At 46.9% G+C, this 26,056-nt stretch overlaps 1 protein-coding gene across 2 annotated transcripts in view; it reads left to right on the top strand.

The window, feature by feature from the left end:
• The window catches only part of Erg (ETS transcription factor ERG), a 97,243-nt gene that overhangs the window by 26,734 nt on the left and 44,453 nt on the right, over nucleotides 1-26,056 (top strand). For both annotated transcript variants that reach the window (XM_026783369.1, XM_013352788.2), the window contains exon 2: nucleotides 22,144-22,361. In XM_026783369.1, the coding sequence (XP_026639170.1) occupies nucleotides 22,144-22,361 (218 nt within the window). The remainder of the gene's footprint in view (nucleotides 1-22,143; nucleotides 22,362-26,056) is intronic.

The following is a 26,056-nucleotide window of genomic DNA, read 5'->3' on the forward strand; positions in this document are numbered from 1 at the left end:
CCAGTGAGTTTAGGTCCCAGGGCCTGGTGGTGCAGCTGGCCAGTCTATCCAGCCAGTGAGTTTAGGTCCCAGGAGAACCTGTCTGAAAAATAAAACAGAGATGTGATCGAGGAAGACACACAAAGTGAGCTTCTGACTTTCATAGACATACATGAATATTCCCTACATACACACATACACAAAACACTCCTTACGTAAATGTGAATACTCTCTTATATACACACACATAAACTTCTTCACATAAACACAAACACACATATAAATACTTCCTACATACACGTGAATACTCCTATCTACACAGACACGAACCACTTTCTCATAAACACACACACACACATACGCACGCACGCATGAACACAGAAGTGTCTCTTACCCTGACTGATTTATTTAATTCTGTTGTGAAGTTGATCACTATAGGCATTGGCATGTATTTATTTTATTCTTTGTATCATAACCTAGAACTGTCTTGGTTTATTTTATTGTTCAGCATTAGCCTCCAGGAATTCCTGTGTCCTTTTTGCATGTCTGTAAGATGTGGATTTACTTGTCTTTGAGCACGTCATGTCTTTGATTACTTTCTGAGTAGCTGTGATCCTCTGCTTATGGTGGAACACTCTACTGATAAATATGGCATGATTTGCAAATGCCAGCTGAGCATATGCTGCCTTCACTGACCCTACACAGTGTGGCTTAGCAGCACCCTGCAAGGGACCACTGTTTGTTCTTGTTGTCCCGGTTGGGACTCACAGCTGCTGCCCCGTGTCTTGAGAGAGGTAACCATTCATGATGCTTGGCTGAAAGAAGTTAAAACTTTGCAGTTATAAGCATGGTTTCCACAGACTGTATAGGACTGCCATAAAGTAAAAAGAGTATGATATCATGGTAATTGGAGACCCCGCCGCCAGTATTTACTGTATACTGCTTTGCATTATGGGAAGGTGCTATTCCTGTTTAGCGGTAGGAAGGTATGGTGTGCAGGTTCTGGGGTGAGCTAGTTGTAGAGGGAGTTGAGTTCAGCACTGGTGTTGTAATAAGCTGCGGGGCTGTGTCCCGCCACCTGGCTAGCTTTACCTGAAATAATTACATGGAAACTGTATTCTTTTAATCACTGCCTGGCCCATTAGTTCCAGCCTCTTATTGGCTAGCTCTTACATATTGATCTAACCCATTTTTAATAATCTGTGTAACCCACGAGGTGGCCTCCCAGGGAAGATCTTAACCTGAGTCTGTCTGGAGCCAGAGAATCATGGCGACTCCTGACTCGGCTTCTTTCTCCCAGAATTCTATTCTGTTTACTCCACCCACCTAAGGGTTGGCCTATCAAATGGGCCAAGCAGTTTCTTTATTAATTAACCAATGAAAGCAACAGATTAGAAAGAAGTCACTCCCACATCTCACTGGAGCTGAGAAGAGGCTACAGAAGACCTTACCAAAGACAGTATGTACAAGACCCACAGACAAATGTGATATGCCTGCCAGGCTCAGGCAAGTGTGGACATGGCTGCCAGACTCGGGCAAGTGTGAACAGGGGCTGCCAGACTCAGGCAAGTGTGAACAGGGCTGCCAGACCCAGGCAAGTGTGAACACGGTCTTCCAGACTCAGGCAAATGTGGACATGGCTACCAGAGTCAGACAAGTGTGAACATGGCTGCCAGATGCAGGTCCTTCATGGAAACAGGAAAGTTGGACACAACGTCCCCTGAATGCCCCTGAATGCACGGGAGGTGAACCGAGAGTGTGCAGGCCAGAGGTCAGAGCACATGGCTGGTCCTCATGCAGTTCCTTCCACCTAAGGTCATGGTCACCATGCCAACTCCACTCTTCCCTCCTGCAGCTGCGGTTTGGGAATGGTTTTCTGCAAACTGCTCTGTTTGCTTTCCTTTTCCTCTCAACTCTCAGGGTTCCCACATCCTAGAACTGGGGTCACTCTACACAATGGTGATTCCAGCCACTGTCCCCAGTGCTGGCACCCTCTCTGAGGGCCCAAACTGCCTTATTGCTGTTATGATGTGCTCCCATGGAAGAAGTAGAGCACATTAAAATGTATCACAGATATGAGCAAGCACTGAAGACTTAGCCTGCAGCTTCATATGGTGATCATCAGACATCCTGTATGCTGTGTATGGGGGCTTAGGAGCTCAGTTCAGATAATAGTTACACAGCATTTATTAAGTGTAGGGTTTTACCTATAATTCAGGCTATGAGTTTGCACAATAGTTGTGGAACATCCATTCTCCAGACTACTGGAAGGTAATGTTTTACATGTTACCTTAAGGCTACATATGTCATCCATCCATCCCTTCATCTGATCGCCCTTCTACAGATGGATGAGCTCTGAGGTGTAGTCACACCTTGAAAATCTGAAGGCAGATCAGCTTTCTAGCCAACCCCTGTATTCCACAGCGAGCTGCTGTGCGTGGTTCCATGTGTGATTAGAAGAGGAATTGCTTCTATCACTAATGAATAGCTGGTTAAGTGGATCCTGTTTACTCTTTCCTCTTAAACATTTTTCAGACCTTTGATTTTAATGGTCAAGTTCAGATAGGAGGAAATTAAGCTCATAAAATTAAGCCATGGGAGAAAACTTGTTTTCTTACTTAGAGCAAGTCAATGAAAGTGTGGCCACTGAGTCATTATATTGTCTGTTTGTGGTTAGATTTGGTGCCAGTAGGAGTGAGGGGCGGGTTTACATGGGAAAGTAGAAAAGGAAGCTTGCATGCTTGAATGCCGCTAGAATCTGGAGATTTGGGCTTCCCAGTCATTTCTGCACACAGTTGTTTTCTGATGGTTGAGGTGGGCCCTGGTCTTCTCCACAGGAAGGATGGAGACTGTCATGAGGACAGAGACCTACCTAGAGAGTGTCCCTTCACCCCGTAGTTTTACACACCCTCCTGTTTGGGAGAGAAGAGGCATCAGTCACACAAAATGCCCCCCTCAGCCCATGCTCGGGCAGTCTGAAAGACTGGTCAGAAGACAGAATTTGTCGTTATTCTTCAGGAGCTAGCCTAAGAGCTGCATGGCAGCCAAGATCCCGGGAGTCTCTCTTTGCCTATAAGGGAACCCCATGATGCCTATCTTTTGTGTGTGAGCCCTGGGTAATCAAACCCAGGTTCTCCTGCTTGTACAACGCGCATCTGAGCATCCCCGAGCCTAGAAGGCTTTACTTTTTTTTCTTTTTTTCTTTTTGGTTTTTTCAAGACAGGGTTTCTCTGTAGTTTTAGAACCTGTCCTGGAACTAGCTCTTGTAGACCAGGCTGGCCTCAAACTCACAGAGATACTCCTGCCTCTGCCTCCTGAGTGCTGGGATTAAAGGTGTGTGCCACTACCACCCAACAAAGTCCTTACTTTTTAAGAGCTTCTTTGGATTTCCTTTTTTTAATATATAAATCAAGCAATTGGAGTGTTTGTCCCTTTTTATCATGGGCTCCTGTCATCTCATTTAGCCTGCTTGTGAGTGAATATGCTTAATACCATATCTGCTGTGTATGTGTCCTTCATCATAGCCTCTCTGGTAGACTAAGCAATAATATAATATATAAACCAGGGAGAAAGTGTCATGGTGCCTACCTAGGGAAGGGAGGCTCAGACGACTCAGCTTCAGGTTCTACAGGAAGACAGAGAACACTCAGTCACCTGAGCCCTCTCCAGCCCTCTTCTGGCTCGTGGTCAGTCCTATGAAAAATGTGCAGGACTTCTTCCATTTTAGCCATTTTTGGTTTGTTTCTCACTTAGAGTCATAATGTGAATTATTTTTTTATGTTGTTCCTATATAGCAATCTTCATAAACTCTTGAAAAAAGAAATAAAATTTGCTGAGCAGTAGAAAGTGGCCCTGGTCAGACCCTGAAACCGTGGGAGTGTGTAACACCCTGCACACATAAGAGGCACTACAATGCGAATAACACAAACGACTAGACAAATTCCTCAGGAAAAGGGTATAGAAAACCAACAAGTGTGAGTACTCAGTGTGTGAAGATTGTACTGGAGACCGATGGGGCTGTGCGTGTAAGCACAGGCTGTGAGCAGTGCACAGGAGGGGATGCGGATGTCATCTTTCATCCGCCACCATCAGCTCATTACCGGCAGCTGGCAGCCCATACAATCTGGACTTTATGATCCGAGTGGCAGTAAGTCTTGCTTAAGAGCTGTCTGCATGGTCACATCTATTACATAGCACTTTGTTTGAAAATAAAAGTGGAAAGTAACTTAGGATGTCACAAAATATGGTTGTTATGAGTTAGTATAGCCTTAGGAGAAAGAAGGGGGATAAAATAAAACAGTTAGTACAGTAGTCAAGGGGAAAAGCAAAGCTCAGTGAATTATGTCCAGATTTACATATTTATTTCAGGCTGTTGTCAGCATGAGCGCCTTGCTCATGTGCATGACGATTATAAGTGTTTGTGACTGTGTGCCTATCAAACCTCCATGCAAGGAGCTGAAAGTTCTTAAGGTGCCTTTCACATGGCAGAGACCATTGAAGTTTGCTTGTCTGCCTCCCCAGGGTGTGTCACCACACCCTACTTTTTTACATGGGTGCTGGGTATTGAACTCAGGCCCTGACGCTTGTACAGCAAGCACTTTACTCCTGGGCTTTCTCCCCCAGCTTGTGGGATTCAGTGATGTATTCACTGGCTCACTTTAACTGCCAGCTTCTAGACGTTAATCGTAGAGAGAAATAAGAGAAGTTGATGTAGCACTGTGAATGTGTCTGTTGCACACATAACTGTGTCCAACCCTTTGTTATATCGATAGTTGGCACATGACAGACTTAGCTGCAGAAACCAGTAGCCCTCACATACCAGTGGGTTAAAACAGAAAAAAGGGCTATTTTCCCACACACTTCAGATCATCTGCAGAGAGAGGGTGACACCAAAAATCACACTCTCAATTCTTACGGACTGCTGCCCACATCCTAATAGCTCAATTAGGTCGGGTAGCCAGCTCTTGTGTTGTTTGTGGCAGTCGACACGGTGGTTGGTTTTGATTGTCTTAAGAATTGTCTCGGGCATTAGTGCAGCACACCTTGGGGCATGTCTACAGCTCACTGAGTTGAACGGTAGCATGATCAGGAGTCTCCCACATGCCAGGCAGTTCTTGAGTATGTAGTGGAGGAAGGTAAGACCATAGATATAGGTATGATATAGATATAGGGCATAGATATAGGCAAAACCATAGATATAGGTAAGACACGATATAGGGCTTCCCTTTCCAAATTAGCCTTCCTCTTGTGGTTATTGGAGATTATCTTTATTAATCCAGTCAAATAATTGTCAGAGCAATCATCTTCAGCCACCTACGCAAGGCGTGTAGCTCTTCCGAGAACCTGTCGGGGCACCAGGCCAGATGAAGAAATTAGATTTTGTTTTGGGAGAGGGTGACATTGTAGATTCATCATTCCTGGTAGGGAGTCCTGCTTTCGAGGTTGTTCATGAGCTTACGGGCTGTCACTGAGGCTTTCTCCCTGGAATTACTGTATTCATTGGACGACAGAGGGTTAGGCCACCGTGTAATGAAATAGGTTGGTATCATGAATCAGTGAAGTCAATGCATGGCTCGTTGGTTTATATGAATCTGTGCTTGCTCTCTGTGCCACTACACCCAGCTGTTACATGCAGCTTTTTTTTTTTAAACATCGGCTCTGGGGGAAGAACTTAAGTGCCTACAAGGTACTGCGCCAACCGAATTTTCCTCCCAGTTTTTGGCCTGTGGTCTTCTTGACACAGTCACCTTGTATTGACCACACACTCACACATTGGTGAGGTGGTAGAGAAGGTGGCGGAGGGTAGGTAACCAGTAATTTCCAGTAGATTCTGTGTTTGGGGGGAGGGTATTAGAGAGTGTTATATTTTAAGTCATGTAGCTACAGATTTAGTGGACACACCAAGAGCTATCCCTGGGCTTCCCATTTCCTGACACTCAACTACCGAGGTCTGCTCAGAAGACCCTGTCTTGCTGTAGAGCATGGATCACCTTAGGTAGTGCAGACTGTATCAGCCATGACTAATCCTCTAGACTGTAGGTCTCAAACATTTGGTCTTAGGATCCTTTTATGCTCCTAAAAGTCAGAGGTATAAAGCATAGTTAAGTATGTCAGTTATGTCTATGAACACTCATGGAGTTAGAGAGGGGGCCAGGAAATTTGGAGCACCTACTTACAAATTCACTTACAAGTGTGAGTGATAAGAGTACATTAGAGCACACAGTGTACTTTCAAAAATTGCTGTATTTAATAAGTGTTTAGAGAGAAAAGTGCATTAGTTATCTGTTTGATAAACCTCTTCAATGCTCAACCAAAAGTGACAGTGGGTTCCCGTGTGCCCACAGGGTTTCCCTGGTCCGTTTTACTCTGAAGCAGCAGGTAGCCTCTGGAAAACATCCTTGGGCAGCTGTGAGAAGATGGGCACAGGAAAGGCAAGCAGGTGTCAGGAGACAGTGTGGGGTTGCACGGTCCCTGGAGGGCGCTGGGAATCCCAGGGTGCACCTGGACCGCGCTTGGATGGCTGTAATGTCGTGCCTAGTTTTGTGCTGTGTAGAGGAACCCCCACGTGAACCAGGGGGTACATTCTTTATTTTCCTCAAGCCATTGGCTGTCGTGGTTGAACTGTGTCTCCACGGCCCTCTGTCCTCACCCTCAATATCTCAGGATGTGACCTTTGTGGGAAAGCCATGATAGAGGTCATCACATTCAAATGAGCTCCTTTTTTGTGGTTTTTTTGAAACATGGTTTCTTTGTCGCTTTGGAGCCTGTCCTAGAACTAGCTCTTGTAGACCAGGCTGGCTCGAACTCACAGAGATCCACCTGCCTCTGTCTCCTGAGTGTTGGGATTACAGGCGTGCGCCAGCAACACCCTACCCAAATGAGCTCTTTAGGGTGGTCTCTATTCCACTGTGAATGGGGTTCTCATGAAAAGGCCATTTAGACACAGAGCCAGGCATGTGCAGGGGGGAGAACCGTGAAGACATAGGAAGAAGATGGCCCCAGGACCACAGTGGTTCATTTCCAAGCCAAGAAGAGAGGCATCAAGAGGTGACAATTTGGCTAACACTTTGGCCTTAAATTTGAGCTTCCAGAGCTCTCAGACAAGGGATGTCCCTCCAGTCACTCAGCCAGTGACTCTGTGTTTGTAGACACCTCAGATATGCTCAGACTGCCCAGCATTGACACTGGGTTCAGAGGAGGCTGTGAGACCTAGCCTGCCAACTCGAAGAAAATCATGAGGGCAGAAGAGACGCTCACCTTCCTGAATGAGGAACAACCGATCTCCGTGGGCGTTCTAAGAACTAGAATTCTCAACAGGCTGGCACAGCTGCGAACGGTCCTAAAAGCCCTTTCCTCAAGCACACTGATTCTTTTGTTTAAACAGGAAATAGCTGGCAATTTACATGGCTGCTCAAGCCCAGAAACCTGCGTCCATGTGTGTGCACATGAGGACAGAGAGGATTTACAGGTCTGACATTTTTCCAGGACCTGTTCTTCCATCACACTGTCCCACGGTTGGCAGTAACGTGAGGCAGGGCATTCTCCGGTGTGGTCCCTCCTTTTTGTTGTCACAGCTCAGGTGCCCTGTCTGCCTTTCTTAAGGAGACAGGTGAGGGTAGTCTCTGCGCAGTGACTTCCATATACGCCGAGTCTTTCAAAAATAGTCGCAGGCTTTCAGGATAAAAGTTCCCGAAGGTCCTGTGTGGAGGGGCAGATGGAGGTTCTGGAAACATGTGGGGTAGGCTGGCAGTGACGTTTTATTAGGCACGGCTTTTGGTGTGCACATGGCGGGCAAGCCACGCATGTTCTGATTTTTATCTCGTTTGAAAATAATAAAACTTAAAAGATAGGGTTTTCTGTGTGGAGTCCTTATGAGGTGAAAGATATGAATCCATATCAAAGGAGAGAGTCTCTGGCTTTTGGCCAGGGCAGCTATAGGGTCTCTTCTGTTTCTCTTTCCCTCTCTGACACCAAACCTTTGCCCCAGCCTGGAGAACACCACTTCTGCTCCTTCACTGACTTAACCCTCCTCCTTTACATACACATGCTGACCTCCCTGCAGGAAAGTGACCAGGGGGTGCTGACAGAAGCTGAAGTAGAGAAAAGCAGGACAGAGAGAGGAGGTTAGGGACTGAGAGACAAAGTAACCATAGAGGCAGTGTGGCAGCCTTAGAGTCAGAAGCGGGGAGTAGCCAGACTAGCTCACTGCTCCTGAGTGGCTAACGAGGAATGTAGAGCCAAGGTTCGCTGCTCATCTTGGTGGGTCAGGGGCAGAACCAGACTGTAGGTTAGGGGAGAGAGCAGGAGCTGAAGAGTCACTGAAGTTATAAACTATTAAGTAAAGCCATTCCTGGTTATCTGAGGGTGGGTGCAGCCTGGGCTTTCTCTTAGGTACCAAAGCTCAGATGCGAGAGCCCCTTAGATGAAATGGCTCATTGTGCACATAGAATCTGTGTACAATCAAGAAAATGGGACTGTACTCTTCAGTACAAATTTGAGGTTTTATAAATATTATTACTCAGTACAAATTTGGGATTTTTAAAGTATTATTGGTTTGCTGTTCATTAACGTTGATAGACCTGGAGAACTGCCTGACCAAAGGCATGTCCATATGAGGCCAGCTACCATCTATCCCTTGACACTCAGACCCATACACTCACAGTCTTCGGCTTGAAAGCAGACTAGGAATGTGGAGACATTGGCTTGAGTGGTGAAGAAGTGAGCATTGTTAGATCGTAGATAAATATTGCATATTTTCATTGGATAAATGCAGCTCAGGTAAATTCTGCGGAAGAGCTGTGTGGGTACAAGGGCATGGGTTCAATGTCGCATTAGATAATTAAACTCCGGGGCCTAAGGCAGCCGGCAGCACTGCAGCCACCGCCGGAAGGGACCTTGTGAGGGGGTCGGGGGTCAGTGTTGATGCCGGTTCAATCTCCTTGTTGTCTTCAGGTCAGAAGCTCAGTTCTTATATCTGAAGGTGGCCTGAATGGTTCCCTGATTTCCCAGGGTGCAGTATTTGCACATTTAAGATTTTCCCCGGTCATTTTTTCTGCGTTCACAGGTAAGTAGAGATGGGCCGAGCTGTCTGTACTGAACAAGGGGAAATGTGAATTATCTTTGCTTTTAAGGAAGCTGCTCTTGGATGCAGCCCCTGGCAATGTATGAGGTTGGTTGTGAGTGTTGGATGGATGGGCCACTTTGAGAGGCCTCTACTCAGAACAGAAGTAGCCTCTGAGGCTGTAGGCACCCACCCTCCCCCTCACCCAACTCTCATCTCCAGCAAGCAGGTCAGCTGTGAGGCTCACGGTCTGTGTGGACTTCCCAACAGCTGTGCGCCCTAAAACTACCTGTTCCCCAGAAAAAGGTGATGAGGTAGAGATAGCTGTGACTCTGTGGTGACTCCTCCTCCTGCAGGAAGTGACAAGGTGCCCAGTAAGGGCACAGACCAGAGACTCCGGTGGAGGCTGCACGGAGAGGCCACGCCTCCTAGCTAGTATGGAGCTCAGCATGATTTGGATGCTAACAGATCTTCAGATATTTCAAGAGCACTTGGGACTTCCAAAGGAAATATACTTACAGAGAGACTGTGGGAGACCCCCTGTTGAGTGTGATGGATGTGTGAGCGGTTAGGATTTATAACCCAACTGTATTGGGGGGCTGATGTCAGTGCTCCCAGAGTTATAAAAGCCCAGTCTTGCTGGCAACCCCTTTGTTGGGGGAATTAAAAGTATAACATCCCAACGGGGTGCACGGTGCTACGTCATGGGAAAAACACGAGCCCGGCCTGGAGCCTGCACAAAGGCCTTGACACCCTGGCTGCCTAGTCCCCTTCCTCTGCAGCAACCAGGCAAGATTTATGTGCTGGAAAATCTGCAAAGTACAGGCTTAGCCTGCTGGCCCCAGAGAAGGAGGCGTCGCCATTCACACTGAGGAAATGCCAGCTTGGCAGGGGCTAGACCCTCACAGTGAGGCTCAATGCTGCTTCCATGGTGGATATCAGTAACAGAAAAAAAAGATTCACTTTTGTATCTGCCTTATGCCTCTAATTATTGGAAGAAAGTAATAAAGAGAAAGGGGATTGGAACCCCATGAAAACAGTAACAACTATACCTGAAGGCTCTTCTGCTAGTACCCCAGTTTCTAAATAAATTTTCGTTATGAATGATGAATTTTACATATAAAACAGCTCGTGTTCCCACACAGTGGACAGGGTCTCAGCCACAATTGGAAATACAGAGCCAGCTCTGGGAACAAACCTAACTTATTTCTGCAATTTAAAAAAAGCATTGTGTGTATATGTATAGTTTGCATGTGTGTATGTGTAGTTTGTGTGTGTGTGTGTGTGTGTGTGTGTGTGTGTGCGTGCGTATGTGTGTTTATGGGAATGCTGCCCTGTTCATACATGTGTGGAGTTCAGAGACTGTGTTTCAGTGAACCCAAAGGTGCCATGACAGGTTGGCCAGGTGAGCCCCTGGTATCTCATGCCTTTGTGTACTAAATGTAGGGCTTTCAAGAGTCCATTACCAGACTCAGCTTCCGAGTGAGCACTCATATGGAACTCAGTCCTGATTCCTCTGTAGCAGGTGCTCCACCCACAGAGCTATCACTGCGGTCCACAGCACATAAGAACCAAGTTTATCTTCTAACCCTAATTTGCAGACACTTTTTAACCATTTCATCTACAATAAATGTGTATCTTACCCCATGTATGTTCAGACACGGAGAAGGAGACCTTGTCCATCTCATGGGGCAGGGAGAGGGTGCTACCGGTTAATAAAGAGGTTTGGGGGGACATGGGACAGGGCCTGAGCAAACACTGGTGGACCAAGCCCTCGATGAGAAGGCCAGAAGGTTGGAGTTCGGGACTTGAGGGACTCTGAGTCTCTACGTAATGCCCTGCGCTTTCAGCTCTTCCTGTTGTGACTGTCCTAACACCTGCACATCGGTGACCTCCACTTCAGGAAGCTACATCCTTTCTCTAAAACCTCAAGGCTCTCATACAACCTTCCTCCTGTGGAAAATTTTAGATTGGCTGTTTGAAGGCAGGAGATAGATACCCAACGGACGTTAGCTGAGCTAGAGACAGAATCGTGGGAGGAGGCCAGGACATCTGTTGCTTCCATCTCCCTCCTGCCAAGGTCCTCCATTGTGCCAGAATTTTCTCATGAATAAAATTCTTGGAATTCTGTGGAAAACAATGAGCCCATGTGTCAGAGATTCGTGAAGGAGACCCGTTCCAGATGTGTAATGTGTTATATTTTTAGCATACGTGGTTTCTGTGGAGGCCAAGCATACGGGGCTGCCTGGTTTTTATGGACTCCCTCTGAAGACCAGAATAATGCTGGCCCATTTCTCCCATCATAGAAGGACTGCTATAACAGAATATGGGAGCAGAAGACCCTGCCTGCTGGCTTGCGGGTGTTTTCATACCCTCTCAACCTCAGTTGTCCTACTATGCAAGCCTCAAAGATCAGAAGGGTGGGATGGGGTCATGGTGCCATTGGGTCGGGGTAGGATGGGGTCATGGTGGGATGGGGTCCTGGTGGGATGGGCTCATGGTGGGATGGGGTCGTGATGAGATGGGGTCGTGGTGGGATCATCAGTCACATATCTCAGGAGTTGAAGAGTGTCAACTGCATGCCATGTGCCAATGTAGATGCATTGGCTTCTTTTTTCCTTTGCTGGACTTGGGGATGGAATCCTCCTCAGGGCTGTACCACTGAGCATACCCCCTGGCCTTTGGCTTGTTTCAGAGAAGACCAGACACATGCAAGAAACTCACCAGGCTCCCTCCCTTCTGGACGAAGTTTCTATTGAGTCCATATCAGTGGGGAGTTATAATTGAGAACCCATGAGAGAGTGGGACTAGGGGCTACAAAAGCTAAACCACATGGGGCTCAGTGTGCTCTCATAGAGGCTGGGGAGCCTGTACTCCTCCTGCCCTCGTCAGACAGATGGATGATTTAAAATTCAGTACTTCCCGAGAAGTGACTAATGCATGCAGGGGGCCGTGTAACCTTTCCTGCATCCAGCTTATTAGAATAATATGTCTAGAGATTCTGCCTCCAGCTCTTGAGGACTTTGATCCAGTAATGTCAGCTTTCTCAAACCTGATCATAATTTGCATATATTCAGACTCATAAAACTTTTACACACAGTAGCTTGTTTGGCCCGCCGAGAGCTGGGTGGCTGTGACCTGCATCACCTTTGCAGTTGAGGACCTGAGACTCAGAGAAGACAGCGCTGGGCTCGGTGAATTTGAGTGCGCTAGTAACTCCCGGGAGGATGCCTTGTAGCGATCTGAGATCTGTGTTCCCAGGTTGTATTGTGAACCAACTCCCAGCAAGCTCGAGCACGGAGATTTTTGAGGGAGGGATTTGAGATTTGAGAGTTGACAGAAAGTGGGGGCATACCTAGCTGTAAACTGGGGTGTCCCTCCCCAACCCAGGACCAGGACTTCTTTGTTCTGTAACGCGACCTCCTATTTTCTGCTGCTTCTCCAGATATCGCCTAAGTTTAGCTGTTAGGACCTAAAAGCAAAAGAAACCAAACAGCAGGGCTAGTGGCGTGACTCCATTGCTAGAGTGCTGGCCTGGCATGCAGGAAACGCCCGGGAGAGTGGGTTTACATACAGGGTGTGGTCCCCCAGAGTCATACATGCTCCAGTAGATGGTCTTACACCCCAACGCTGCAAGGTTTAAAAACAGAGCACATCATTTTGGGAAGGAGAAGTAATAAGGAGATGGGGGAGAGACTGGAGGGGTGGATTTGATCAAAATGCATTATAAGCATGTGTGAAATTCTTGAGTAGTTCATAAGGAATGGTCATGGTGACACATGCCTGTAATCCTGTCATGTAAGATGCAGAGGCAGGAGGATCAGGAGTTGATAGTCATCCTTCCTCTGACATATACTGCAAGACTATATGAGATACAGTCTCCAAACAAAATAAAAACCAAGCAAACACCATCCTCTCGTCTAAAGAGAACTGCTAGAAACCAGACAAAAGTAGAGACTTCTACATGGCTATTCTGTGTGATCTGCTGGCAGAGATGAGAGAAGCAAAGCACCAAGCGTGGGATGGGAGAGTCCAGACAGCCTGTGTGCAGACAGAGCTGAAGCAGCAGCCCGATTCTTCACACTCATGGGCGGGAGTGGGGAGGACTGATTAATATCAAACACACCCGTGGTCAAAGAGAGGGCAGCTTATTCATTTTACTGTTTTTTACCTTTCAACTCTTCACATCCGTATGTATCATATATGTAGGATCCCCGAGCCTTCCTTTACTCGTCCTCCCATTAGGGCCCTTCATTCCCTGTTCATTTCTGCTTTCATGCCGCGCGCGCACACACACACACACACACACACACACACACACACACACACAGTTTTTATCTATGCCTGCAAAATCTAAGACCACAACTGAGAGAAAACATAAGGTATGTGTTTTTCTTGCAGTGACTTCATTCACTTAACGTATCGTTATCTATTATACCCATTTTTCCACAGACAGCATGGCTTCTTTCTTCTTTATGGAAATGCATTTGTGTGCATATTTTGATTACCCTTATATTTAACTGATCTGTAAGACTTAGAAATTGTGCTTGATAATTGAATACCAAGTGACATGTCCGTACATGTGTGTGTTGGATAATCAGGTTAAATGTGTGTGAGCCCTCCAACCTGTCCTTCAAGGGACAAACTGACCTTTGCCAAGCCTGTGTCCCTGGCTCCTCCTATTCCCCAGACCTCTGAGGGCACCTGTATGCCACAAGCAAGCAAAGAGAGATGACTTCCACATTATAATGGTTGGATTTCTTAATTTCTCAGGATCCTCTGGAGTCTCTCCTGTGTTGTGTGGAGCCTTCTCTAAAGTTCCAGTTTCCCACCTGTTCAGACTTTCTGTTTCCTGATTGGTGCTTTTTCTCTTCCTGGCTTTGGAAAAGGTTGTTTTCTCTAAAGCCTGGTTTCCTCCATAGGCCTCGATGGTTTAGATTTCATAGGCTGAGCCTACATGAGGTTAGAGCAACATTGCATATTCATGAACCCGTGATAAAATGAGAAGGCAATACCAGCTCCAGACTCCACAATCACTTATCTCATGAAGCACATTCTCCCTTCCTTGGCCATGACAGATGTGTGAACCCCACCGAGAGCATGGTGATAGACTTTAATACCATGCCCTAACTTTGTTATGTGGTTGGTATGGGCATCAACCAGTGGGTAATAGCAGAAAGCTTGTTTGGCTGCTAGAAGCACATTGGGGGATGACGATCTTGGTGGCTGAAAATGGTTTCTTTGCTTACTTGTTTAGTTAAGGTCTTTTTATGTAGTCCAGGCTAGAGACTTAAATTCACTGTTCTCCTGCCACAGATTCTCCATTGCTAGGGTTAGCAGTATAGGACAAGAGACCTAGATCAAATGTGAATTGAAAACCATTGGCTTCAAAACAAAACAGAACTGGTTGGGGGTGTTCTGTTCTGAGGAATCAGGCAGATGAAGGGAAAATGCCTTCTAGAAAGAGGAAGGAGCCAGCGGTGGTGAAAATGGAAGAATTCAGACTCTCTGTATCAGTGAACTGACATCTTACTTAGTGACCGTCTGGGGAGTGTCTGGTCTGTTAATGAAAATAATGCAGCTTTCTATTCCCTTATATTTGTTAATGCATGTACCTATATACATGTGTATATGTACATTGCTGTGTAAGCCCTCATGTATTTATATATGTACATATGTATTATGCATGTATGCGTGTATGTGTGCATGTGTGCATGTTTCTGTAGCAGTCCTGGGTCTCATTTCCTTAGTACTGGGCCAGTATTACAAGCTGTAAATTGTTGGATGCTGGAGCAATGCCATGCGGGAAGAAAACACTCTTTAGATGGACTTAGTTTGCCTACATACATCTTCCCTTTGAAGTTAAGCCAAGTATGTATATGTATATTTGGAGGACTAAAATAGCAATATGTTAAATTAAAAAAACGTGAACATGAAGCAAGATGCTGTGCTCAACACATGATTCTTCTCTGAAGAGGCAAGGAGGGAAGAAACAATATCGGGGGACACAAAGGACCATGCCCAGACTCGCTGGCATCTTCTGTCATACAAGGGTTCATTTTTATTGTGTGTTTATCATGACAAGATGCACAGGCAGTCAGAGGTTCACTCTGTCTGAATTTGAAAATTCAGAAGGGGTATGGGGGCCGACATAGGGGAGACAGCCCTTCCCATAGGGTGCTCGCTTCTTGCATGAGGCACCGAGTTCCATCCCCAGAACCCGTGTAAGTCATGCTAGGCATGATGACTAGAACTTTAACCCCAGTGCTGGGGAGGCAGAGACCAGCACATCCCTGGTGTTGGCTGCATTCTCAGATTAGTCTAGGTGGCAAGTCCCAGGCCAGTGATCTAGCTCAAAAGGAAAAAAGCCCACCAACATAAGCACGGATGGACCTAAAGCATGACACCTGAGGTGAACCTCCACATACACACACATACATGTACATGCATGCATGCATACACAGGGACACACACATACATTGAAATGACATTCCCTACAGAAGGAAAGTCTGGATACTGTTGGCCACACTGGGGCTGTGCACAAGTGTGTTGTCTGTTTTGCTTATGTTGTTTCCCCCATAGATCTAACAAGGGATTAAATTTTCCAAAAGCATCTACGGTCCACGCTTGGCCATGGAAAGAAGAAGACATAAAATTAGGGCTGTTGGCCCTAATATTTGGGTTTGCAGTATCACTAGGTGCACTGACGCCCCGCTAATGTTCTCCCCTGGCCCTGGATCCTACATATTTATAAGTGCTACCCCATCTGCCCTCATTTTCCATGTATGATTTGTTCACAGAGGCAGACATCCACCTGCAGTGAATGCAGCCCGACATGTGCCACATGTTCCTTGGCTCTGAGTAATCAGATCAGCCAAGAGCAGAAAAGGCTGCTTGTCCTAAACTGTCACTTAGGAAATGAGTAATGCACCAGGACCTGTTGCTGTTAATCCCATGGAGTTTTGGAAGAGCTTTCAGTGGGGGATTCCTTCCAAGAGACTCTGCTAACTCCCTCCCGCTGTGGGATCCTAGGCCTGTGTCCTCTTCTTCCTTACTCCCCGCTGTCTCCCAGCTTTCCCCTTTCTAGGTGGTTCTGTTTCTTATCTTCAAGACAGGGCTTGAGATGGTGTGATGGCCCATGGGTAAGGTGTTTGCCACCACGACCGGCAACCTAGGCTTCATCTCAGACTCACACGACAGGAAGAGAACCAACTTCCACAAGTTGTACTTTGACTCCGCCCACATGTTTTGAACATAGGAGCACACACATTCACGCATGAGTAGTAAAGAGACTTAAATATTTACGGCAGTGCATTTAAGGACCCTGTCATGCTCACCTCCCTGCTTCTACTGACGGCCAGATTGAGGCTAGTGCTCAGCTCTGGGAACAAGTCCACTCGAGTGTGCATCGTGTGTGCAGGAGGCCCCTTCTACGCCACCCTTGCAGTGAATGTCATCTCTTTCCAAAACCTCATTTCTATCTCTGGGCAAGAATGGTGCCTGAGCTTATGGGACCCTTGTAAAAGTTGTGTACTTATGTCCCATAACTCAAAGATGTCACCTGTGATTAAAGACAATGCTGTTCCGCATCCCACCTGCACAGAAAGAGTGATGGTAGAAGCTTTGGCCATGCCGCTGATTCTAACATACAGGCGGCTCTTAGAGCTGGTACTGGGAAACGCTGTAACTTCAAGCCGAGAGCATAAATTCAAGACTCTATTGCCTGTGTCGTGTTCAGTGATGTAGCTCTGTTTTGTTCATTGATGGATCAACAGTGTCTGTGAACGTGGTCAAATGATGATCTTTCATTAACAGTGGCAGAAGGTGGTTGCTTAGTTTGTGTGAGAGGAATTTAAGAAATATTCTATGTTGGAATATTATGGGATGAGCCTTGGACATCAGGCTGCTATTGGTGAGGATGAGACTGGCTTCCTGGGTTGATGGTTCCCTGTGCTAGGTGGGCTTCATTATCAAATCATGGTTTCCCACAATCCTCGAGGACACTGAAGACTGATTTTGGAATCTGCTTCCCCAGAGGTTGACAGCTGGCTTTCTTCCTAGTTTTCAAAGGCATGGATGGTCATTTTCCCACTCCCCTCAGCCCCCTGTGACAGAGCTGATTGTTCTGTGAGATTTCTGCCTGTTGGCACACCATCATTCCCAGATTCTCAAGGAAACCTAAGTGTGGTGGATTCTCTGCATGAACTATGGAGTCTTTCCGTGGGCCTTGAGGATTACAGATCAGAAACAAATTCACGCTGAGGCCCCGACTGTCCTTTCAGTGAAATGACTCTAATATTGGGGTTCATGAAATCTGTATGTCTGTGTGCCAATCAGTCTGTCTTTTTCTCTCTGTGGTGCATGTGTGTGTGTGTGTGTGTGTGTGTGTGTATGTGTGTGTGGGGTGCATGTGGCATCTGTGTGTAATGAATGTGTGTGTGTGGTGCATGTGTGTATATAGTACGTGTGTGTGGTACATGTATATGTGGGAAATGTGTGGGGAATGTGTGTATGTGGTGCATGTGTGTGGTACATGTGTCTGTGTGTATGTGTGTGTGAATGTGTGATTCATATGTGTGATACATGTGTATGTGGTGTATGTGGTACATGTGTATGTAGTGCATGTGTGTGGTGTGTGTGTGTGTGTGTGTGAGTGGTATGTGGAGGTCAGAAGTCAGTGAAGAGTCTTCTTTACTTGCGTCACTGGTCAGCAAGCCCCAGGGATGCTCACATGCCCAGAGCTGCGGTGTGAACCATAGCACCTGGCTTTTCATGTGTGTCGTGAGGATGCAGACATGGGTCTCGTCCATCCTCATGCAGCTCCTCTCTCCACATCAACTGGAAGCCTTTTTCTGGAAACATCAGTAAACATGTGAAGGGTAAAGTTTTGACTTCTGTCTTTTTAATGGGAACTATTTTGGAAGATTTTTAGCATCCAGGTTCAGTTTCTTGAACTTACTAATTCTAATACTTCAGTATAGAAACATAATTCAGCTGATCTTTCCCTCTTCTGAACTCTTCCTTGACTGCTATCCCAGGATCAGGAGAATAAAGATGGCCCTCCTGTTGATGCTGTCAGTCCTCAAATGAGATAATAAACACCGGTGTGGCGACACAGCCGAGCCTTCTTTCCCCTGGGGGCAGCTTAGTTAGAATTTTTGTGCTTCTTCTAAGGTCATAAAAATGGCCTTGGGAGGCAGCCATTAGCCACATCAGGCTACCCCAACTTTCCTGGAGCAACAGAACAAACACCCCCACATGCTGGCACACGCTGATCTCCAGTGCACGCCTTTTTATAGCAATGCAGAGGCGGGAATATTAAAATATTAGGCCACATTTCTGCCAGATTTTGACTGGTTTTGAATGTTGGGTTAAAAAGCGACCCCGGCCCCTTTCAAGCCCTGGGACTGACTAAAGGTTGCAAAGAAATAGCCATATTCATGTTTTCTAAGACCCTGCAGACAGACCTCTGGGCAGGTAGCAGGCAGGGCAGTGGACAGGCGAGGTGGCCAGCCAACACAGGAGGGCGTCCAGGAAGCAGGAACAGCCAAGGTAAAAAATTCTCCCCAGGCTGGAGGATAGGGACCTCCCGTGCCCTGGATCCCACCCAGTTCTCCTTCCTGGTGTCTTCCCATCAATCTCTGGGCTCTCCTCTGTTTGATGTGCTCAGACTGCAGGCAGGGAAGCTGCTGGATGCTCAGGGCTTTGTCTTATTCTGACTTGAAAGGGGAATGGTGAGATCTTTGTATGTAGTTGAACTGGGAACAAAGTAACGTTTGGGTCTGTGACCAGCTTGTCATCTAGCAACTAAGTTCAATGACTCGGAACATACCCCTCGGCTTTATCTCCCTGTGGTATGTGTGGGATGTGTGTGTGTGTGTGTGGTGTGCATGTGGGTATCTGTGTGTACGATGTGTGTATGTAAGAGTGTATGTACTCTGTATGTGTCTGTGTATGGTGTGTGTGGGTGTGGGTGTGCTGTGTGCATTATTGTATGTGGTGAGTGTATGTGCATGTGTATGTGTTGATGTGTGTGCATGCATGTGTGCATATGTGCATGTGTGTGCATACATGTATGTGCATGCATGTGTGTTATGGTGTGGTGTGTATATGCGTGTATGCATGTGTGTGTGTGAGTTATTTGGGGAGCACCTTTGGACTTCTGTTTAGCATGGAGTCCACATTTTACCAGCTCTGAAGCATTTATCCCAAACCTTCCATCTTTTGAGAATCCTTCCTCTCCCATGAACAAAGCAGCCGAGTGGTTGCATTCTATCTCGGTCCTCATTTTTATGCAGCTCTGACTTGCAGAAGAATGTCTGGAGAGGAAGAAAGGACATGTGCCCATCTTATCACTAACATTTTAAGGCTTTCCCCCACTTAAATCCATCTCAATTAGCTTTGATTTCTTTCTTTAGAAGACCATGTGTGAAATTATCCTTTGCCAGATGTGAGAAGCTTCCTTCCCAGGCACACACACACTTTCAGGCCTCATTTTAGCTGGGATAGTTTGTTCCTCTCCCACCAATCCTGAACCACGTTTATTTTCCCCGTGGCTTTGTTTACAAGAATATCCTACTTCATCGTGAGAATAAAATTTTAAAGTTACTATTTTTTGTTGCTTTTCGAGATGTCTAATTTTTAAACTGGAATCTTACATTCAGTCAATCCCTTCTGTGTAACCTGTCTTTGCCAGTTTCTGATAATAAATCATATATTTATTCTTGTGTCTCCTCATCAAAGAGCCAAAGCTAACATTACACAGTATGTTATTCTCCACAAACCTTGCTTGAATCCTCATGCCTGACAAGGAGTAGGAGCAGCTGCCAGCCCTGTTTTCTGTTCTGAGTGTGTAAACCATCAACATGACCATAGAAAGGGGAACCTGCCCAGAAAAATAAGCTTCAGTAGATCTATTGGACTTTATTGGACTTTGGGGGCACCTATTAGACCCCACAACTCTGAGGTTAAAGTCCTTAACTCATACATCCAATGAGACCAGGAAAGATAATCCATACTCTGACATTCAGGATGCTGCAAACAGCACCATCTTCTGGGGCTGCAACTTCACAACCTGTGAATGGATTTGGATGTGTCGCTTAGTTAAGATGCCCACCCTGCCTTGTGCTTGCTTCTGGCTCTCTGGCTGACACAATCCATGCTTCAGTTCCTGTTGAAACTCCAGCCGTGCTCTTTCCTTAAGTGTCACAAAGCTGTAACAGGCTGAAGCCAAGGCTGAACTTGTATGTATGTATGCACAGATACCTGCGACCCCATTAAGAGGTGGGTAGAGAGTTCCTGTGCCTACTTCTTTTGCATTGGCTCAGCACAGTCAGCCAAAGAAGCCTGTGCATGTGGGAAACATGGAGATACTTGGTCCTCAGGGGACGAGATGAGTTGGTGAAATGCCCACGGAAGGAAGAGTGGAGGGGGAGGTGTGCTTCATGAAAAGGCCTGGTTCTGATGTGTCTGGGGAGGGAGAGAGGACTTCATCTTCATCAGGCTGCTGTGGGAAGCCTGCTGCTGATGGTGAGCAGCCTTACTCACTGTAAGGTCTCCCTGGAGAGTGAGAATAGAGTGCCTGTGTGAGCGTGTTTCCCCGTGGAACCCGGAGTCGGCAAACAGTGACACACATTTGCACCTCCACAAACCCTTGGCTTGCCGTGGCCGGCTCATTCGCGTTAGCTCAGCGCTCACAGTTCTGGGTCATGATGAGAAAGGATTCTGTGACTTTCCCCCCACCTTCTCTCCAGGTCCCAAGTTCAATTTTAAAAATTATCCAGAGCTGTGGAGATGGATAAGTGGCCAAAGTGGCTTTCACAGAAAAATGAAGACCTGGATTTAGGTTCTCAGCACCCAAGTAAGACCCAGGCATGCCAGCATGCGCCTGCAATTACTGCATTGAGCGGCGAGACAGGAGCACTCATGGTGCTCACTAGGAGATCAAACTAACCAGCTCCAAGTTCAGGAGAGTTAATGTCTCCCAAAATGAGACGGAGGACAATTTAGAAAGATACCATCCATCAACATGACCTCTGCATGTGTACGCACAGACACGAGTGCACAGGTGCACAGGGCCAGTGGCTTTCTCGTTTGTTGATGACCATGCTGAGCAGAGAAACAGACAGTCATGAGTTGTCTCAAGGACTGGCTTTTCTCCTGTTCTAGACAGTTGGATTGTTTCATACGAGCTGCACGTAGTAGCCATACAATGTATCATTCAAACACTGCATGTAGTAGTCGTACAATGTATCAGTCAAGCAGCTGAAACTTCTAAGTAAAATCTGCCTTTGATGATTTGCTCACAGACTCTAAACACAACCATAGGCTTATCCCTTGCTTAAGCACAGAAAAAAATGCCCCCATTGGGACAAGTTTCTATATTCTTCTCACAAAATAATGAAGCTATTGGAGGACATAGAGTGAGCAAACACCAGCTAGCTCTTTACGGATCCTGAGCATTCAAGCATCATGGTATTCGGAGGCATCTGGGTAATTCACAGCTTTTTTATTTTTTGCTTCATTTACCATCCAGATGTTCACCATCATGGAAGCATTGTTTGAAACCCTATTTAACTAATAACGCAGAGTGGAAAAAGCCTTATCTCTGTCTGTCTGTCCTTTGGTGTCGCGTCTCCCTTTACTCTTTTGAGGACCTGTTTCTCAGAGTCTCCTGGAACATGGGGTTCCACCAGATGCCTAGGTGTCAGCTTTACAGTTCTTTTTCTAATCTTTGTGACCATTCTGTCTGCTTGAATTATAGATTGCATTTGTCAAATAATGACAGATGCAATTGGAGGTCTTCTAAGACCTTTGAAATTCAAGTTCCTGTGTTGCGATTGAAGTTGGTACTGTCTGCCCTGCACAGTCAAGGCTAGGATGCTTTAGAACTGCAGCTAAGCACTTCTAGGCTGGGCCGCTCCAACTTTTACAGTGTGCAGCGAAGAAACAAAGGTATTTTGTTTTCTACTTTCTTAAGTAGAAAGTAGGAAGGCAGGCCATTGAAACTGTAAAATATGGTCTCTTAAATGTTGGGAATGGTTCTGCGACACCATGTCCTTTGGGATGTTGTGAATCTCCATTTCTGTTTCTTCGTCATCCAGGAGGCCTTATCAGTTGTGAGTGAGGACCAGTCGCTATTCGAGTGTGCCTACGGAACACCACACCTGGCTAAGACAGAGATGACTGCATCCTCGTCCAGTGACTATGGTCAGTCATCCAAGATGAGTCCTCGAGTCCCTCAGCAGGACTGGCTGTCGCAACCCCCAGCCAGGGTCACCATCAAGATGGAGTGCAACCCTAGCCAGGTGAACGGTTCCAGGTAAGCAATGCTGGCCTTGCCTCTTCCAAACCTCGATTCTTCCTCCTGCTGAGATGTGGTGCTTCTTTGCTCGGCTCCAAGGACTCTCAGAGAGTGAGGCCACTGACTGGCAACACGGGGCACTTCTAGGAAAACATTCTCTCTGGTGGTTTGGGCTGAGGACAGAGGCTGCAAAACCAGTAGTGCATTTACCAAGAACTTTCTTTGAAGACGGCTGCTCAATTCTGTGTCCCAGGTGTGCGGGCTGGGTGGGAGTGGGGCTTACCCACATATGGCAGAGTTCATTTCTGAGGCCTTGTTGCCTGGAAACGACTGCTCTCTTGTGTTTCTATGGAGACACAGTGTCAGCTAGTGGCCAGGCAGTGTAGCGTCTGCCCAAACTATACGATTTTGCTTGTGGGTCCCCCTTGTATGCACACTCAGACTTAGCCCACTATCTCCACTGTCCCTGTCCCCTTTTTAATGTCCTTTAATACATGATGCTTTTTTTCTCAACGTAAGCTTCTCAAGTCTCACCTAGCTGCTGTTTCTTGAGTTTGTTGTGGGAATGCAGCTGACACCTAGAATGTTTTATCAAACCATCCCGAGCAATCCAAAGCATTCCAGTACACAGAAGTTTGAAAAGTGGCAGAAGGGACAGGGAACGTGCTCAGGAGATGAAGCATTTGCCACATGAACACGAGGGTTTGAGTTCAAAACCCCTGAACCTACATAAAACTAAGGATAGTAGCATTTGTCTGTAATAGCACTGCCCTAGCAACAAGGTGGTAAGCAGAGGCTGGAGACTCTCGGGGAACTCCGGGGGCTGGCTAGCCTGACGTAAACAGTGTCAAACCATGAGAAGACAGATCTCAAAAATAAATAAATAAATAAAAGCTGTAAGGTGCAGATTGACACTTAATGGTTGTCCTTAGAATTCCTTAATGTGCTGTGGCACCCACTTTCCAGAGAGAGAGAGAGAGAGAGAGAGAGAGAGAGAGAGAGAGAGAGAGAGAGAGGGGTGGGGGGGAGACACAGAGGAGGGGCGGGTGGGCAAAGAGAGGTGGGTAGCGTTAATTTCCATTATGATATCCTATATATACCTAGGGGAATGAATGTTAAACCTAGAGACAAAGGCAGGGTGATTTCTTTTAAATCCCCTACGATCTCCATTATACAGAAGGTCCTAAGAACAGTTCCCATTTCCTTGTGTTTCATGAACACAAAGCCCCTTTATCCCTAGTAAATCACTGACCTCTAATCAGCGCCAGGGGGACGGCATGTTCCCCTCTGATGGATGAGGAAACCGCCGAGCGGGCTATTGGCTGGCTAGCCCAGACACGCAGCTTAAAAGGACTCAGAATTTGGATGGGAACCAAAAGTGCTGGGCTCAGCACCCTGAACCCTTTTCAGCTATGAGAGGGTCTCTTTGTTACATGTGTGTCTCCATGCTGACTATGTTTAAAGTGTTGTGTTTCATGCGTGCTGGAGACCATTGCATCAGCTGCCAGTGTTGTGTTAACTCGGGCGTCAATCACAGAACTTCCAAGGAGCTGTTAGTTGGATGGCTGCTGGGGCAGCACGGGAGGTGGGTGCTGTGGGACTGGCCTGCACTCGGAGAGGGTGGCCGTTTCTGTGTGTCTGCTTTCACCCCCACTTAGTATTTTGTCAACTTGCTTGCTTTAGGTTTGGTTTGTAGTTTTTTTTTTTTTTTTTGAGACAAAGCCCGCTATGTAACCCAAGCTGCCCTTGAACTCAGGATCTTCCTGCTTCTGCCTTGTAAGGGTTGAGGGTGTAGGACTGTACCACTCACTACACTGAGAAGTACTGGAGTGGAGGCAGGCCTTAGAGACATCCATCCTCTACTGAGGGTCTCAGTACTTAGAAGCTGAGAACAGGGCTTGGCTCACCCGCAGACAAGGGGCAACAGGAGGACTCCGTGATTGGCTGTGTCGATTCCCTTCAGGTCTGCTGAAGACTTGGCCCCTCTCCTTGTCCCCAGCCCCGTGGCTTCTCCTGACTCTCTCTGATATGGGCTTCCATGGGGTAGGTCTTCCTGCAGTGATATGCCTTTTGAAGCCAACTTCAAAAGCTGACTCTGGCTGTAGCATTTGGCCCAGGACCTGCATGGGCCCTACTGCTCTAAGTGACTTAACAAGTGGAGTGTATTGTGTAGCCTTGTACTTGTCAGAGCAAGGCGTCTCCATCCTCACAAAGCCGAGCTCTTAGCTGTGACTTTCTCCGTATTGCTGTCTATCCGTGACTGCATAGGAGCCAGCAGAGGAAGAAGAGGAAGGAGGGAGAGGAGGAGGGGAGGGGAGGGAGAAAGAGAGGGAGGAGGAGAGGAAGGAGAGGAGAAAGAAGTGAGGGACAGCATGGTGGAATACTGCTGGACCTCAGGCCCCCAAGCTCCTGAAATAAGACACAGGGTCAGGGTGAGCACTGTTGCCGTTCAAATTATTTTTATAAAACATAATGAAGAGACGGCAGGAGCTGCTGCTGATGCTGCCGCCTCTGCCGCTGCCGCTGCTGCTGCCACTGCACGAGACAGCAGGGAAGTCCTTGAGGGTCTGTCTTGTCCATGCAGATTCTTGCAGACAGAAGCTAATTTCAAGTCGCCCTGTACACAGTGGCCATCACCTCCCAGCTTCAGGGTTCGGTGGTAATTCTGTCTCCCTCCTTTCTTCCCTCAGACCTCCCTCACAGGAAACACCCTGGGGTTCCCACAATCGGAGGCTGGCAGTGTACAAAACTGAAACCAGCTGCTAGTGCTGTACACAGAGAGTCCCCTGGGGCTCTAGGCTCTCCCGGGTGCCAGCCTCCAACAGCTCCATCTGCAGCGGGGTATCCACGACTCTCTGCAGGCTGGCCGCACAGGCCAAAGCTAGTGTTCCCTAAGGCATGGCCACACCAACTGCCTTCCACTGCCAGGTGCTGGGCTCTGCCCAGCAGGCTGCTTCTTTGGCTCGCCTCTCTCTTTCATCAATCAAGACAGTGGTACTTACACTTTCAGGTCATGTGTTAATATATGATTTAATGTATCAGTAAAGAATATAACAACCATAAATCAAAGAAACCATGAAATTTGTCTTTCTGAGGAAGACTTAATTCACTTAATATGATTATCTCCAATAATCTTCCTTTTCTGTGAACTATATAACTTTGTCCACTTTTATGGCTGAAAAAATATTCCATATGTGTGTGTATATATCACATTTCCTTGATGGCAATTCTTGGCGGCCTGCTTAAGGTCCCAAAGCTGCTGGAACTTCATGAGGTGGGCTCCCATGCTAGGTGCCCTACTCCCAGGCCTGTCCCCAAACTTCTTGGAGCCAGAAACTCATTGATTCCATCAGATGAGGGTGTTCTTGGGGTGATGCTTCTCAAAATGAGGCCCTGAGCTAGGACCTGGGGACAAGAGCTCAGTGTGTATAGATCTCTAGGCTCTGGAATCAGAAGAAATATGGGTTAAATCTGCATGGCAACAAGGAACATTGCCCTCATCCTGGCATTCTGGGAGCTGAGAAGCACCACTCTAGGGTACCACTGAGGGAGGGGAGAGACAACCCAGTATCTGGGTGCAGAGTCAAGGAACTAGGTCAGCTCAGCAGGTCTGTGCTTAGGAGGGCTGTCCTCCCACCCACAGGGTCAGCATCTCTCTTAGGAGGGATGTCCTCCATCCACAGGGTCAGCATCTCTCTTAGGAAGGCTGTCCT

The sequence above is a fragment of the Microtus ochrogaster genome, chromosome 2 (genome assembly GCF_000317375.1).
Source record: "Microtus ochrogaster isolate Prairie Vole_2 chromosome 2, MicOch1.0, whole genome shotgun sequence".
NCBI lineage: Eukaryota > Metazoa > Chordata > Mammalia > Rodentia > Cricetidae > Microtus > Microtus ochrogaster.